This window comes from Sapajus apella, unplaced genomic scaffold (genome assembly GCF_009761245.1).
Source record: "Sapajus apella isolate SASKATOON/1434 unplaced genomic scaffold, GSC_monkey_1.0 scaffold114, whole genome shotgun sequence".
Taxonomy (NCBI): domain Eukaryota; kingdom Metazoa; phylum Chordata; class Mammalia; order Primates; family Cebidae; genus Sapajus; species Sapajus apella.
The window spans coordinates 2082653-2100717 of NW_022437054.1; the positions used below are offsets into that span (position 1 = coordinate 2082653).

The 18065-nt window shown below is 40.8% G+C and overlaps 1 protein-coding gene and 1 long non-coding RNA gene across 3 annotated transcripts in view; one reads left to right on the plus strand and one right to left on the minus strand.

Moving 5' to 3' along the window:
* The window catches only part of MIPEP (mitochondrial intermediate peptidase), a 163723-nt gene that overhangs the window by 132560 nt on the left and 13098 nt on the right, over positions 1 to 18065 (plus strand). For both annotated transcript variants that reach the window (XM_032260084.1, XM_032260085.1), the window contains exon 18: positions 2702 to 2775. In XM_032260084.1, coding sequence (XP_032115975.1) covers positions 2702 to 2775 — 74 coding nt within the window. The remainder of the gene's footprint in view (positions 1 to 2701; positions 2776 to 18065) is intronic.
* On the minus strand, positions 15427 to 15910 carry LOC116537878. Its single transcript, XR_004263394.1, has 2 exons — positions 15789 to 15910; positions 15427 to 15480 (listed from the first exon to the last, which is right to left on the minus strand). It is a non-coding gene; the product is annotated as an uncharacterized LOC116537878 (long non-coding RNA).

An 18065-nucleotide genomic window follows, 5' to 3' on the forward strand; every position in this document is an offset into this window, starting at 1 on the left:
GGATCCCATGCTGGCTGGAGGGGTATGGGGGATCCCATGCTGGCTGGTGGGGTATGGGGGATCCCATGCTGGCTGGAGGGGTGTGGGGGATCCCATGCTGGCTGAAGAGATGCAGGTGCTCTTCTCTTGCTCCCTGATTTGGCCTCCTGATCCTCCTAACAGCAGGAACTGGCAGGTCCTATGATTCCTTAGAAGGCACTTTCTTTGAATACAAACCAGTAATTATAATATGGTTGTCAGAGTTGTTTGTAGCATTTATCTTCTCAACACACAAATAACTACATCTCCAGATTCTTTTCAGGGAGCTCTGGCTAATGAGCATATTTTTACTGCTTTATCTTGGTTTTTAGAGTGTCCTAGAGTTTTCATATAGTATTCACAGCAGTCTTGGCAGAAACCAGCCCTTTTTCTAAGAGGAAACTGAGGCTCAGAGAAAGCAGTTTGTTCAGCCTTCACCGTTGACACCTGGACTGAGACTATAATCTAGGTCTTCTCATTCCTGGCTTCATCTCCTTCCACCTCTGCCTCACCTCTCAGTCTTTCACACACTTTGACGTAGGCTTGGATTTTCTCAAGTTAATAATCACATTGTTTCAAGTGCTTTGAACCTGAATGTGAGATGTCATAGAATTTTTAAATATTTTGCAACTTGGTACTCACATATATTTTGTCTTCTGTCCTTTGCAGACTGTGGACGTTTGGTCTGCTCTTCAGATTTTATTTTTTAAGGTTCTTTAGCCAAACTTGACATCAGTAAATCAGTTTCAGGGATTATAACTTTTTACTGTAGATTTCTGTAAAATAGGCAAATGTCATCTTGTTTGAAGTAGAAAAGCACATACTATAAAATACATACGTTTCTAATATTTATGTCTCGTTTATATGTACATTCTTGCCCAGACATGTAGTTGCCATACTTTTACGGGCACATTAAAGTAAGCTAGTAAAAATGCGCACTGGACTAGAAAATTTCTAACCTCTGTCAAAATCTCCTTTTTGATCTCACTTCTGAAAAAAATAACCAGGCTGGAGCCTACATCAGAAAGCCAGGCATTGCAGAGCTGAGGCAAGCCAGGAGCTAGAGGCCTGTTGGGAGGGATTTGATTTAGGGTCAGGTCACTACATGCCGTGCTCAGCGTGCCCAGGCCAGGAGTCAGGCAGGGCCTCTCAGCTACCCCTGCCCCTGAGGAGGCTTCGCCTCAGTGCAGGCTTCCTGCGTTGCTTAGCACTGACTTCAGGTTGTGACCAGGGCTAGTGTTTGATGTCAGCATGTTTTTAATGCTGTAATGCTCTCACAAAGTCTGATTAAAGACCATGTTTACCAGATGACCCACATGTGAAGAGGCTCCAGAGCTTCTCAAATGGCAACAATATCAAAATTTATTTAACCCATCTCATGAGAGTGTATAGTCATGTGTTAAAGGAATTGCATTTTTCATAAAATATAAAAGAGTACTAAAGTACTAAATAGCTTGTTTCCAGGTACCATTCCTTTGACAGATGTATGGCAAAAATTATTCAAGACCTACCTTCACATATTGTCATAGACGGTGTTCCTTGTGGAACTCTGTACGTAGGTGTATCCGGCTGGCACGGGGAACAAGGCAGCCTCCACTGGGCCTTTCCCACCAGCACACTCCAGTGGTTTGCTGGTCTGTTAACTGTTATCCTGAACCAAGGTTTTCTGGTGCGATGAACCTTTTCCTGCCAACCTCTCTCCCTTCACTCTTATTTTAGAGTATTCTTTTTCTCTCTTTATTAGGTGCCATCCCGAATTCTTTCTTAATGGCATAAAGAATTTCAAGCCTCATTTAAAATAATCCTAAAACTTACAGAGAATAAAGTATAATCTTTTATTTATTCTGTAACAGGAGCCCCCAGCCCCCAGGCCACAAACTGGTCCTGGGAACTGGGCCACACAGCAGGAGGTGAGCAGAGGTGGGTGAGCGAGTGAAGCTAGCTTCATCTGGATTTTCTCCATCACTCCACCACCTGAGCTCCATCTCCTGTTGGATCAGGGGCAGCATCAGATTCTCAAAGGGGCAGGAACCCCATTGTGAACTACACATGTGATCCTTATGATGCTAAGGATGTAGGCTGAGCACTCCTTATGAGAATCTGAGGCCTGATGATCTGTCACTGTCTCCCATCACGCCTAGATGGTACCATCTAGTTGTAGAAAAACAAGCTCAGGGCTCCCAGTGATTCCACATTATGGTGAGTGGTATAATTATTATACTATATATTACAATGTATAATGTAATAATAGAAATAAAATGCACAATAAATGTAATGTGGTCGAATCACCCTGAAACCATGCCCTCCAGCAACCCTGGTCTGTGGAAAAATTGTCTTTCAGAAAACCAGTCCCTGGTCCCAAAAAGGTTGGGGACCACTGTTGTATAATACATAATTATTTTTATAAGGTGAAGCCTCTTGTTAACAAAACAGAAAGCCATAAGTATAGTTATCCTCTTACAGAGAATATGTCACACCTGATTTAATTTATTTTAGAACAACTTAAAAGCCAGAATTTGATTTTTAGAAGCAAGAAAATAACTTAAGGGCCAAATTGTCACACAGTGGCAGCTTTTAGGAATATGACATCAGTGTGGCTTCCTTTGAGAATTCAAGACAAGTGTTAATGGAGGCTGGGCAGGCTGTGCAAGCAGATGTCTGTAATGAATTCTTTCTTCCCCAGGGCCGCTGGAGAACGCTATCGCAGGGAGATGCTGGCCCACGGTGGAGGCAGGGAGCCCATGCTCATGGTTGAAGGTAAAACAAAACCAAAATAGCACTATCTATAATGAAAGCTGTTTTCTCTTTCTCCAAATGTTTTTTGTTTTGTTTTGTTTTGTTCTTTATGGAAATGCTTTAAGCTGCGCACGGTGGCTCATGCTTGTAATCCCAGCACTTTGGGAGGCCAAGGCAGGTGGATCACCTGAGGTCAGGAGTTAGAGACCAGCGTGGTCTCTAACTAAAAATACAAAAATTAGCTGGGCATGGTAGCAGGCACCTGTAATCCCAGCTACTCGGGAGACTGAGACAGGAGAATCGCTTGAACCCGGGAGCTGGAGGTTGCAGTGAGCTGAGCTTGTGCCATTGCACTCCAGCCTGGTCAACAAGAGCAAAACATCATCTCAAAAGAAAGAAATATTTTAGCTGTGCATTGTATTCTAAGCATCTGTCTCACTGTGTCCTAAGTATATTAATTTTTAGTTGCCATGATTTAATCAGGTACCAGGATATTCAGGTTTTAGCTTTCAAAATGTTGCTTATACGCTAATAGAAAAATTTATTTGTCATAAACTCTCAGAAAATTTGCCTTTAGATTTTAACAGATCACAGTGTATTTTTTTAGCCTAAAGAACCCGTTTATTTTTTATTCCTTTATTTATTTTTCTGAAAGTTTAGCTACACATTTTCAAGAAATTCCAAGGCATTGGGTTAGATTTTTTTTTTTTTTACCTGTTGAAAAATTGGAACTTAATTAAATCTTCTCTTTGAGGTATCACAATTTTTGTTTTCCTATGCAATTTTCTCAGTAAATTTTTGAATATTTTTACTGAAAATTTAATTGTAAGTGGAAGTGATCATGATTTTTCATGTATGAATGTAAAAACATTGAAATTTTCTTACAAATGTTCAGAGGAAGACATGAATATTACTAGATACTTGCAATATATCGATGGTTATATTTGCAGCTGAGCCTATTTGAAAAATTTTCTGACTCTCTCAAAAACTGCGTATGGGAACTAACTGTCCATATTGGAGATGTGTGGTTTTCATTGTACTAATTGAGTAGGTTTGCGTAGTCAAGAGTGTGACTTAAATGTCTCCTTGCCTAAGACTGTTGAATCTAATGTCTAGATTCCTGTTTAGCAGAATTCCAGATTCTTGCCTTCAGCCATTCATTTATTCAGCAATTATTTGTGAAGTGCTAATTATGTGCCAGGCATGATTGTAAGTGCCAGAGGTGAAATAGTGAAAGACGCATAGACAAACCTCCTGTTCTTTTGGAGATTTCATTCATTCCATCAGCTTTTCATGGGTGTCCAGGTCAAACTTAATCTGCCCGATGCCACGGCAAGTTTATGAAACAGAGAAGCCAGTATAGGGGCCCCACAGTCCGGGAGCCATCCTTGTGATGGAGAGTGAGGAAGCCTGCATGCTGATGCAGCCGCCATTTATAGCTGGTCCTTACTGGCCCTTATTGAACTCTGCCATGTCTGGGGAGAGTTGTAGGGATTTCCATGTATCCGTTGATTGACTCTTCTTAGTAACCCTATGAGGTAGGAATTATGATCCCCATTTTAGAGACAATAAACAAGTCAGCCCGTCTGCTCGTGTCACCAGGTAGTGAGTGGAAGAGCCAGGGATTGAACCAGGACCTCAGGCAGCAGACCAAGCTCCTCAGCTGCCTGTACTGTCAGACAAGACATCTAGTTCAGGGTCTGTTGCAGACCCAGGCAAAAGTGAAGCAATGGGCACGTCGTAATAAGCAACTGATTGTGTACTTTGTGTATTTTTGGCTGGTGGTTGGTAGCACCAGCCCACCAGGAGCTGAGGCAGCAAAGCAGCCTTTTTTTCTGAAACAACAGTGAGTTTCTGTGAAGTGTGGGCTCCCGCAGCTGCGCTTGGCTCAACCTTTCCCAGGCCAGGCCTTCCATGCTGTCTGCACCTCAACATTTGCTGATAGGAGAAAAAAATGTAGATCTTTTTTCAAAAGAAAATAATGTAAATCTTTTTCAGTGTTTATCTTTTGGCTGGTGTGTTTTTCTAGTCAGCTTCCCAGAATGTTGCAACTAACTCTCTAAAAATTCTGTTCTTTATCCAAAACAATTTTGTGTTAAGAAACTTAATATTTTCCACACTAAAATTCACACACGAGAGAAAAACAAGTCCACCATTCAAACCAGAGATGATAAAGTATTCAGATTCCAGTTAACACACACAATGGAACAATTCTGCTTTTACATTTTAATATTTTTCTTAATGCTGTTCTGTCAGATCTCATTCATTCACATGATTTGTTTCATGTCAGAGATGAATGGGGGACATGCAAAGAGGTTTATGCCAGTTGTCACGTCATAGGGCTGGATTTGTAAGCTAAGACCCACAGTGGCTTCTCATTTTTTTGGAGGCAGTCAGCCTGTACCCCACTACAGCAGGTCTTAGGTGATGGCTCACAGCCTTAACACTGGGGTATCACCAGGAGGGATGGGTAAAATTACTGAGAGTTGTAATATAAAAGCATATGGGATCTCGTTGGCAGTTTTCTTCTTTGAAAATGTAACTTTTTACAGGTACTTTATATATTTTGTTGAACTATTTCCTGGATAAATGTAAAGAATTATATTATGTAGCAAAATGCAAATGAATACCTGCCTTCAAATTATGCACCTCCCTAATCAAATCACAATGTTTTTTTACCTTCTTAGTTGTAAGACTGTGTTTCTTAGGGTCAGAATACCTTTGTAATTACACTTATGCTCTTTGAGTGATACACATTCAGGCAAGTCAAATAGGGAATGCTTCTGATTTTTGAATAATAAGTACAACATAGACAAACTTTTAGATTATTTATCTTTTTCAGAAGGAGTCATCCCTTGGGAACAGGGCTCTGCTCAGAGCTCTGAGTCCCTCGGCCATTTCTAGTCCTCTCCAACTAGGCCAACACCCCGTTAAAGGAAGTCCCTGAGCACACAGAATTCCTCTGCTTCATTTTTCCCTGATGTTTGCTTTTCATTCATCAGTGAAAGGCCACTGCTAGGCAACCATGTATCTGTGCTCTCTCACTCTTGGCTGCAAGGTATTTACTCAGCAGTTTTCCTTTGCTTAACTTTAGGTAGAGTGATCCTCACAGGAAAAAAGACAAGTTGTAGCAGCAGGGGCTTTTCTTAAAGAATCTAACATACCAAATACCATTTGAAGGCAACATAATAGTGGTTAAAACAGTATTCTCTTCCCCAGAGAAAGAAAGCAATCATATGGTGAAATAGAACTGGATGGCCGGGCGCGGTGGCTCAAGCCTGTAATCCCAGCACTGTGAGAGGCCGAGGCGGGTGGATCACGAGGTCAAGAGATCGAGACCATCCTGGTCAACATGGTGAAACCCCGTCTCTACTAAAAATACAAAACATTAGCTGGGCATGGTGGCGCGTGCCTGTAATCCCAGCGACTCAGGAGGCTGGGGCAGGAGAATTGCCTGAACCCGGGAGGCGGAGGTTGCGGTGAGCCGAGATCGCGCCTCTGCCCTCCCCCGTGGGGAAAAAAGGGGAAAACCTCGCCCAAAAAAAAAAAAAAAAAAGGAACTGGATTTGCAGTCACTGACTGCCGCTTACTATCTATAAATTATTTGGGAAAGTCACTTCATTTCCCTGTGGGAGGTAAAATGTGATTTGACTTTAAAATAATTTTTTTTTTTTTTTTTTGGGATGGAGTCTCTCTTTATTGCCCAAGCTGGAGTACAGTGGCATGATCTCTGCTAACTGCAGCCTCTGCCTCCTGGATTCATGCAATTCTCCAGCCTTAGCCTCCTGAGTAGCTGGGACCACAGGCATGTGCCACCATGCCCAGCTAATTTTTGTATTTTCAGTAGAGACAGGGTTTCGCCATGTTGGCCGGGCTGGTCTTGAACTCCTGACCTCAGGTGATTCGCCTGTCTTGGCCTCCCAAAGTGTTGGGATTACAGGTGTCAGCCACCATGCCTAGCCCCAAACACTTCTTTTTAATCTGCCTTTTCTTTTCTCAGTCCATCTCTGAATGGGGTGAGGTGTGTGTACAGACATGTGGCAGTAGTGTTACAGATTAACAGTATGACCTTGTCTATTTTTAAACACAATAATAGCTTACATAAAGATATATATTATGGCATGACATTCAGCCACTTAATCCTCCACTAAACACATGTGGCAATACCTGACTGAAACCAACTTTCTTAATTGCTGAGGTATCTGGGGTAAGGTTTAACTCTCATTGTCAGTGTTAAGCTTTTCTGCTGTTCATCTCTTACCCCCACAGTGGTTTTTGGCTTATGTTAAACCACATTTCTGAGTAATAAGAGAACTTAAAGTTTATGCTTAAAATAAACCATGATTATATGGCATTTCCATTCATTTTACCACTTTATAAAATACATTTTAAAATATTTGTTAAGTATGATCTTAACAGATATGGTGAGCACGATCTAAGGTTCCATTTCCATTACAGCCACTTCAGAAAATGAGCAGTTTTCTAAAAAGACAGACATGCTGAGGTTTGTGAGTAGCACGGAAGTAGTATTTTGCCCCCACCAGGAAGCAGAATTGTTGCTTACTACAACAAATAGGTGGAATTATATAGCTATTAGGAATGGAAGCTGTCTTAGTTCAGCAGTTTTTGAATGGTAGATGAATTCCTCATGTAAGTTTTCTTATTCTCCTCTGTAAACTGTTTGGTCTTTTTGTGTTTTATGTTATGTTAAATTCTTAAATGCATCTTAATGAGTTTTTAGGTTCAGATTTTAATTATCCTGTGTCAAGTTTAATCTCCTATAACACAGGTCATATTGTCAGGGTTCATACTCTCTGCGCTGCCTTGCTACATTTCTCTCCATTGATCCTTAAATTCTGACATGAAAGTGACTGGCCTTTAGAAGGCAGGATATGTAAGCAGTGTGGATCTGGGGCCCTGATGGTTCTCTACACAATCCCCAAGTCTTTTTTCCTTTTTCTTTTTTGTTTTTTTTTTTTAATGACACAATCTATCTATTCTTGTTGACATCAAAGAGGCCTGCCTGACGTCCATTGATCAACAATAAAATCTTCCTCTTTTCCTGTGAGCTCCTTTAGATTTTTGTGACAAAACTATCAATTTAGTTTATAACCATATTTATCCATGGTGGTCCTGATGGAAAGATTCTCCCCACAGCCACGTAAGCAGGGTGCGGCCCAGCTAGTTTTGGGTTCTGCCCCTGGTTACAGAATTCCTTATGCTCTCTTCCTTCAGCTTTTCCACAAAGAATCTGAGGGGAGGGGGAAGGGAAAGGCTAAAGTCCAAGATTTTAGCATTCCAGGAGGTTATTTGTAAATATTAAACAACTTTATTTCTGTGCCTCTTTCTAAATAGAATCTCTCTCTGGCCAAAAGCAGTATGCAAGTAGAGATACTAAGTAATAACTTGATGGAGTTTTTCAAATGGACCAAACATCAGATCAGAAGTAAAAAATTAGTAGTAGCTAAATGAGTCAATTTTCAGCAAACTGAAACTGCTTTTCGTTTGTTTTCTCACATTGTCAGACTGACTCACCAAAGTCTAGAAGCCCACAGGGCCTTACCTTAAGCTGATTAAAGTCATAACACCTTATATTTCTGTAGAGCTTTATTTATAGTCTGACAAACACATTCACTTTTGCCATATTATCCTATTATCATCTCTTCTAGCTTATTAAATGTTATTTTTGTTCAAGAAACAAACCAGAGAATTATGGCTTATACTCCAAAGGATCCAAGAAGATAAATACAAACAATAAAGATACCTATCCACTATTTTCTTTAAAAACCATTCTCAGTTCCAGCAGCACAGAGCACATCAGCACCCAGAAATTGGGTTTACACCATTCTCCAATAAGAGGAACCAAGGCTTCTTGGAGAAATGGCTGATTCCAGTGCTGGAACAAGGAAGATAGATGAGCCTGGAGCATCTTACAGTGCCAGGAAGGAAGGAAGTGCCCAGAAACATACACAATGATGGGTGTGTGTGTCACAGCAGCGGGAGTCCACCGAAAGAGCTCCCAGTGGCCAAAGCTGTGCCAACTCAAGTGATCAAATAAATCACACAGTTCTGGGATATAATACAAATATTATATATGTATCCATGAGTCCATATTGATGTCAATGAACAAATGAAAGATAATAGAATAGCATAGACAAATTTCCCATGGAGTGGAGTTCCAAGTAATTTATGTACATACTTCCCATCTCAGGGAAGTGGAACATAACTCCCCACTCGTTATGTGGGCTGTGCAGAGTGACTTCCTTCCAAGGAGTACTCTGGAGATGGGGGAAATGACAAATGCTACCTCAGCCAGGTGATCAAGGTCAATGTGGACAGTTTGCATCCTTGATACAATATGATGAGAAGTCTTACTCCCAGAAACCCACAACCCCAGTCTCATAATGAGAAAAACATCGGACAAACCAAATTCAGGACATTCTGCAAACTACCTGAGCCGTACTCTTCAAAATGTCGAGGTCATTGAAAACGAAGTCTGAGAAGCTGACACAGTCTAGAGGAGCCTAAAGACACATGGCAGCTTCATGTAGAGTGGTCCCCTGGTGGGTCCTGGAACAGAAAAAAGACAGCTAGTTTTGATCGTCCTAGGGCAATCTGACTGAAGTGTACCTGGAGCTAATAATACTTTGTGAATTCTGGGTCGTGGGTTGTGACAAATGTGCCACACCATGAAAGACACTAACAATAGGGGGAACTGACTTGAGTGTGGGGTGTCAAGGAACTCTCTTGACTCCACCACGATTTTTCAGGAAATATAAAACTAAAAACAAAGAACCTCCTTGGGAAGGTTTTCAGAAATGACACTGCCGCTCATGGTTTGGTCCACACCTTGTCTCCGCCATGTTTCCCTGTTTCCCGGTGGCCTTTTCAGTGCCACTTGGGGGAGGGAGGGTCACAGAGCTGAGATTGGAGGGGGACAAAATGAGGCTGGAAGGTAAGTGGGCATCAGATCAGGCAGGGTATTGTAGATGCTGTGAAAGAGAGCTGGTGTTTATTCTGAGGACCATGAGAAACCATTGACAGTATTTTTAAGGCAGGTAGTGACGAGATCAGATTTATGTCGGCATGGAGGTGAGTGAGCCTGATATCAAGGATGACGTCCCTCAAGCTCCTTGCTTCAGTTGTTATAGAGTAGGTTTCATGGTTATGACTGCCAAGAGAGACAGAAATCAGGAAGCCCATAGGCAGTTCAGCCACTGTGGAGAATTCAGCTCGGGAAGCTCCCAGGCCTGTCGGATTCAATTTCTGAGGGACTGCAAGGACTCTGTATAGAATGGGCTGTAGGAAGTCCTTGCCCCATACAGTTCCAATGATGGGAAACTCACTTTTTCACAAGAAAATTCACTTTGGTATTAGACAGCTCCTCTGATAGACAGAATGACACGTTTATTCAAATTGACCCAAAACATTTAGTCCACTTGAAAGTTTGATATCTTGTTGACACAGCAGCTTAAGTAATAAGCATTGATGCCTTTATTTTTTTTAATAACCTGATTACTCACCTAGTAGGCAGAATGTGCTTAGCTCAAGGCTTCGCTGTTAGTGTTATTTGCACAATACAAGCATGATGGCAGTCAAGGAGCAATAAGTCCTGTCTGTCAGCAGAAGTACATCTGACATTTAAAATAAGAAAGCTAAATAAACAATCATAGTTCAACAGTAGCTTAATTTCCCTATTGTCAAAAAGTATACACTGTTACTGAAACAAAAGGCGTTTTACATTCTCTTATAGCACTGAAAATTAGGAGTAGTAAATACTTCCAGTTTTAAAGCATGCAGTTGGCATTTATGCAATCTGATTAATCACTATATATTGGCATTGTGTGTCAAGGCTGGCATGCGCAGCAATGCAGGAGAACAGTAAATGTACACTACCTGTGGATGGGTATTCCTAAATTTATTTTTTAGAAGATCTCTTTGCTTTTTAAATTTTTTTTAATCAAGGCATTTTCAAGGGAAAGATAAGCCTTAATGCATGACAGGTTCTGCGTGATGGAGCCAGCAGCATCTGTGCCCGCGGGTGTGTGGAGGCTCAACATAAATCAATGCCAGAACATGCTCAAAGCACCTGTCTTGGCTTGGGACAAGTGCCTACCCTAGGGTATGTTTTACATTTGTGAGGGACTTAGGAGGAAACCCCCTCACGCAGATATATTAAGTATTAAAAGATAAGATGATTTAAAACTACTAGCACTCCAAGTAAAACTATGCTGTTGGAAGTAAATCATTCTGATGAATTTTGATGGGTTGTTCAAATGTTTATGAATAGAGTCTTTCATTTCCCCTGTAGTCAGACACTCTCTACCCCCTTACTCTGCTTTGGTTTTGCTTCATAGCACATATTAATATTTACTTCCTGACATAATTTCAACATGTATTGTTTCATTTATTGGTTTATGGTCTCTGCCCCTCAATAAAGTCTAAGCTCTGTGATGGGAAGGAAACTGGCTGTCATATTCACAGCTGTATCTGCAGCCCCTGTTACAGGGCTCAGCCCGTAGGCATTCAGTAAATATTTGTTAAATGAGTGAATACATGAATACCAAAATAGACTTATAAGAGCAATTTTTTCCTGTGCCATAAAAAAAGCTGTGATTTAGCTGGGTATGGTGGCATGCACCTGTAGTCGCAGCTACCTGGGAGGTTGAGGCAGGAGAATCACGTGAACCTGGGAGGCAGAGGTTGTAGTGAGCCGAGATCGTGCCACTGCACTCACTCCAGCCTGGGCAACAGAACAAGACTCCAGCTCAAAAAAAAAAAAAAAAAAAAAAAATATAATGATTACAATGGGAACAGGTGTTTTGGTTTGGTTTTGGTTTTTTTTTTTTTTTTTTTTTTTTTAGAGGGAATCTCGCTCTGTCACCAAGCTGGCGTGCAGTGGTGCGATCTCAGCTCATTGCAACCTCTGCCGCCCAGGTTCAAGCCATTCTCCTTCCATAGCCTCCCAAGTAGCTGGGACCACAGGCATGCACCACCACACCCAGCTGATTTTTGTATTTTTAGTAGAGATAGGGTTTCACTATGTTGGATAGTCTCGATCTCTTGACCTCATGGTCCTTCTGCCTTGGCCTCCCAAAGTGCTGGGATTACAGATGTGAGCCACCACACCCAGCCAAGAACAAGTTTTTATTTGTCTGGTTCAGGAATTTTGTTTTTTAATCACATGAATATTTTCAGATGTTTCACAGGCCTAAATGTTTTCGTGAAGTTCTTTAATCATGTAAAAGAAACTATATATATATATATATAGCAATTGTGCTGTTTCAACACTTGTTCAGTCTCTCACATGTTCTCTTCCTACCATCCTGCCCTTCCTCCTTCCTGTCACCATGTCTGCTCAGATGTCTGGGTACCACTCTGCCCTTGCCCCTTGGCTACCAGCTCCCTCCTCCCCCCACACCCGCATCAGGACCCCTGTTGCAGGCTCCCCTGGCTTCATCCTTTTGATCAAAGGGCTTTGGTCAGCATGTGGGAGGACGCCGTGGTTCTTCAGTGAACACTGTCCACCTGGCTGTCTGAAATGGTGTGTGTTCTTTTCATTGTAGAGCTTTTCCCTAAACACTGCATACATTTGTTACACTATAAAAACCAGTGTTCCACAAGGTATAATAAAATAGATCATTCCTTCCATTTTATAATTCTTATAATGCGGGACCACCAAGTCAATCTGTCAATTTACAGAGTTAGTTAAGAACTGGACATTAAGGCCAGGTGCAATGGCTCATGTGTGTAATCCCAACACTTTGGGAGGCTGAGGTGAGCAGATCACCTGAGGTCAGGAGTTAAAGACCAGTCTGGCCAATATTGTGAAACCCCATCTCTACTAAAATACAAAAATTAGCTGGGCATGGTGGCACACACCTGTAGTCCCAGCTACTCAGGAGGCTGAGGCAGAAGAATCTCTTGAACCTAGGAGGTGGAGGCTGCAGTGAGCGGAGATCACACCACTGCACTCCAGCCTGGGCGACAGAGCAAGACTCTGTCTCAAAAACAAAAAAAAGAAAGAAAGAAAGAAAGAAAGAAATGGACATTGAAGTGGAAAATGCTTTCACTGCTGTAGGAGGTCATAGATAAATTCTGCAACTTGTTTTAAGAGGTGCTGGACAACCTATGTGTGTTAGCACTGTGCCTTGTTATATAAGCTAAATCAACCCGTGGGGCTTAATTAAAGCAGGGCAGACTCTAAACAAAGCTCTAACTTGGGCCAAGTTGTCCTTGAAACCTTTATCCTGCAACACCTGCTGATGTCTCATCCCCTCCCAGGTACCTTCCAGGAGCCCTTGCTTTGGCCCCACCACCATCGTAGTCTAAGATGGAAACAGCTGGAATCAGCAATTTTGGTAGCACATGGTATTTTGACACTTGAGACAAATAATTGCATACTTCTAGAAACTAATGAACATCTTGTATAATTTTTACAATGTAGGGTAAAATAGAAGGCACATGGCATATTGATCTCTTTACAACAAAAAAAGGGAAGTCATCCTTTATCAGGAAATGGTAGATCTTTTCTTCTGCTAAATTTAACACAGAGGCCTCTACTATTCTTGAAGTGTTTTTTTCCTATTTGATCCTTAATGTTCCAGTGACAATTCAACCAACATAATTTTTATTAATAAACATGATGAAAAGCCTCTAACACAGACAGAATTTTAACTTTGAACCTGTGATAATTCTGTCAGCTCTGTGCTACATTAAATACATGTTTTAGACACGTTTTGTTTCAGTACTGTGCTTGGTTCTGCCCACTGGACGAGTACTGATTGTTAAGCAGCTAGATAGCAGGCATAATAAGTAGGGGACACCACTAGAAGAAAGGGGGTTCACTACCCATTCCCAAACAGGTACTGGCCAGAGACAAGCCCTCTTCATAAGCCCTGGGCATCAGGAGTTCCTGCCTAAATGATTTCAGATAGTACACTGTTTAAGCAGCGCGCAGAAAGGAGATTCTCCATGCAGGAAAGGTGAAGGGACAATGACAGAGTGAAAATGTGCCTGGGATTACAAGCGTGAGCCATGACACCTGGCCAGAACACATTTTAAACACATGTTAAGAACACCATCTATAGGCAGGGCAAAGTGGCTCATGCCTGTAATGAGTAGTGAACTGAGATCACCTCACTGCACTTCACCCTGGGCGACAGAGCAAGACTCCCTCTCAAAAAAAAAAAAAAAAAAAAAAAAAAAAAAGACCATCATCAATAATAAATGACCCTCTTCAAAAAACATCTTACGATTTTTCCATTAAGCAGTAAAAGTACTGAGAGAATGTTGTCTACATTCTTTTTAGAAGGTAGTATACAGTGACATAACCTAAAAGTGGAATCATTAGTATATTTTTTGGAATGAATCTACTCCAAGATTGTTTACTTGAGGAAGACAGTTGCTCTCAGACCTCAAAAAAAGTCAAACTCCAGAGGTATCTCAAAATGGAAGAGGGATCCATCAAATTTATATAGAAAATAGATGATAGCTTACTATTAAAGAAAACTGTCAAAACAAGCCTACCCACCAGAAGTAAAGTGACAAAAAAAGGACTTGAAGAAGAAGCCAGTACTCAAGAGTCTATGGCTAAGAGGTGTCAGGCGAGGAGCACTGCGGGGCAGCAGGGGCTGTGGAGGCAAAAGAGTGTGGTTAACTCCTGACTATGCCAGTGAATGGCTCTGAAACAAGACCTTCGCTTCCATATGTGGGAAGTGGAGATGACACGACCCACCAGAGCAGCGTTTGGTGGATTCAAGATGGGAGTTTGAAACCATCCTGGCCAACATGGTGAAACTCCATCTGTACTAAAAATACAAAAATTTACTGGACATGTGGCACGCACCTGTAATCCTAGCTACTCAGGGTGCTGACTTAAGAGAATCACTTGAACCTGGGAGGCGGAGGTTGCAGTGAGCCAAGGTCGCACCATTGCACTCCCAGCTGGGCGACAAGAATGAAACACCATCTCAAAAAGAAAAAGGATGCTTAGTGGGCTAAACACAGGTTAGAAAAGCAGATGTCGTATCTCCAGAGCTTTTTTATTTTTTTGAGACAGAGTCTTGCTTTGTTGCCCAGGGTTGAGTGCAGGGGCGGGATCTCAGCTCACTGCAAACTCCACCTCCCAAGTTCAAGTGTTTCTCCTGCGTCAGCCTCCCAAATAGTTGGAATTCCAGGTGCCCAGCACAACGCCCACCTAATTTTTGTATTTTTTTGCAGAGATGGGGTTTCACCATTTTGGCCAAGCTGGTTTCAAACTCCTAACCTCAAGTGATTTGCCAGTCTCGGCCTCCCAAATTGTGGGGTTACAGGCGTGAGCCACTGCACCTAGCCTGGATCTAGATTCTCAACTTTCCTGCTTGACAGCCTCAGGCATCGAGCTTCAAGGTCTGAGGAAATCAGGAGTTGGCAATACACTGATGATTTTACATTTGGAAGGTGTACCAGTAAAAGGTTAAATAGTAATAATTAAAAAGATTTAGAGCAGATTTTAGTTGAAGAATTGAAATTGACATTTGGTAACCAACTCCTTTATGAAATGTTGCCAGAGGACATAGGAACAAGAAGATTTCTCTTGGTTTAACTGGATTGTTTCCTGAAAGACCATTTACAGGACATCTTCTGGTATTTATCTTTGTCTTTTTCAACTATCTGTAAAAGAATTTTTTTTTTATGATTGTGATATGACATCATTAATAATGAAATTAGATTAAGAAATTATATCTGGCCGGGCGAGGTGGCTCAAGCCTGTAATCCCAGCACTTTGGGAGGCCGAGGTGGGTGGATCACGAGGTCAAGAGATCGAGACCATCCTGGTCAACATGGTGAAACCTCGTCTCTACTAAAAATACAAAAAATTAGCTGGGCATGGTGGTGCGTGCCTGTAATCCCAGCTGCTCAGGAGGTTGAGGCAGGAGAATTGCCTGAACCCAGGAGGCAGGGGTTGCGGTGAGCCGAGATCGCACCATTGCACTCCAGCCTGGGTAACAAGAGTGAAACTCCGTCTCAAAAAAAAGAAATTATATCTATACCTGATTTTTCTTTTATAGTTAATAGTTCATCTTTACATTAAAGTTTCTCTTATTAAATAGTCCCTGCTTAATTTTAGAGTTTGCACATCTTAGATATTTGAAGAGCATTGTCAAGTTCTTTTTCTGACCCATCACATAAGTTAGAGTATGAGAGGTAAAACAAAGTTTCTCTACTCCTTTTCCGTTCAGTACTAAGTGTATGTTTTGATTAAGCTTTAGGGTCAGCAGGAAGGCCAACTGTACTTACCTGAGCTTTAAAAACAATTCTTAAAATCTTAAGTCACACACTCAAAATAGCAGAATTTCAACACTAGATTTATTTTTGTCTTCCTTTTCATGCACATACATTTCACATAAGAATAGGGATTTTATTTATCCTTGCATTTCACATGCAAGGATACACAAAGACTCAAAACAAAGGGATGGAGAAAAATTTACCAACCAAATGGAGAGCAAAAATAAATAAATAGAAAGCAGGAGTTGCAATTTTTGCTGATAAAATAGACTTTAAAGCAACAAAGATCAAAAGAAGCAAAGAAGGATATTACATAATGACAAATGGATCAATGTAACAAGAAGAGCTAAAGATCCTAAATATATACGCACCCAATACAGGAGTACCCAGATATATAAGACTTATAAAGAGACTTGGACCCCCACACAATAATAGTGGGAGACTTCAACATCAATATTAGACAGATCAGTGAGACAGAAAGTTAACATTGATATCCAGGACTTGAACTCAGATCCGGAACAAGTAGACTTAATTAGCATTTATAGAACTCTCCACTTTAAATACACAAAATATACACTCTTATCAGTACCACATCACATCTATTTATAGGTTTCAATGAAATATTGGTTGGCTGCTTGTTCATTATTTTCTTCCCTCATTTTTTTTTTTTATGTCTCTATTATTAAACACAATTACAGGCATACCCATTTTTAGCCCGGGCAATAAAGCAACACCCCTGTTCCCTCTCCATCTTCCTCTTCCTCTTTCTTCCTCTCCTTCATTCTTTTTTTTTTCTTTTTCTTTTTTTTTTTTATTCTTTTTCTTTCTTTCTCTCTTAAAAAAAAAAAAAAAGAATAGGGATTTTATTTAAATGCTGCAATAGCCTGTATATTGATTTTCTAAAGATAAGTAATCCTTTATGTCAAATACTTTCAGTAAAACTAATCTCTGCTACTTGTATATTTCCAGCATTGAATAGATAGGAGGGAGTTACAGTAGTAGCAATACAGAAATGCTGAATCAAACCAAACACGCATTTATGTTATTTTATTGTTTATTATTGTTACCCAATTGTGAGAGCAATAAGAATAACTACAGCTAAAAGCGTTTGCTGAGTGTATTCGATGTGCCAAGTCCTATGCATGTTGCTGTATGATCTCATTTAAGTCTGAACAGTCCAAGCGGTGCATAAGTAACTGACTTGCCTGAAGTCACACAGCGGCAGGCATTAGAACTAGGATTCAGAGCCGGGCACTCTGACTCACCTGTGTGGGCTGGTAAAGCCTTCAACTTCTTGCTCAGGTTATACCAGGAAGTTTTTGCTTTGAAATAGGTGCATACACATTCCACTGTATTTTTTTTTTCCTTGCTCTTTCATAATTTTTATCAACTGAGTTGCCTTGTCAGGAATAACACCGATGCTCAGAGCAGATATTATTGGCTTATCAGAGTAAAATATCACAGAGACAAATCTGAAAAATGGCATTTGCTAACTAGTATGTATGAAGCATCAATTGCCTTACCCTACGTTGAATGTGAATGTTTGAATGCATGGCGTACAAAGCAAGATTCAGAATTCTACAGGATGCTCATTGGCAGAAAGCTGCTTTTCTTGCACAGCGTAGCAGGAATAAATGAGGAAAGCATGTCATGGAATCAGAGTTACAATTTAGTAGCTCTAAGATTACAACATAATTTCAATAATAGAGGCAGCCCAGAATAATGGCCAAGTAAATAGAATCCCTAATCTTTGGCTTGTTCATATATTTACCCAACGTAGGCTCTGAAAAAGCTGAGAGCTTTTTGGAAGAAAGAAATGGAAAGGAGCACCTGCGTTCTCAAGGCTAAGACCTCCCTTTTGTAAATGCACTAATATTTTAAGAGGGTGTGTGCATGTTTAATGCGTGGGTGTGTTTGTTTAAGGAAGACTGAGCTTCAAAAGGCAAGATGTTTTGTAACCCAGAAATGTAATTGTAAATGGAATTATTAAATCTGACAATGAAATTAAAATAAACTAATGTGTAAATAGAGCACATATGTGG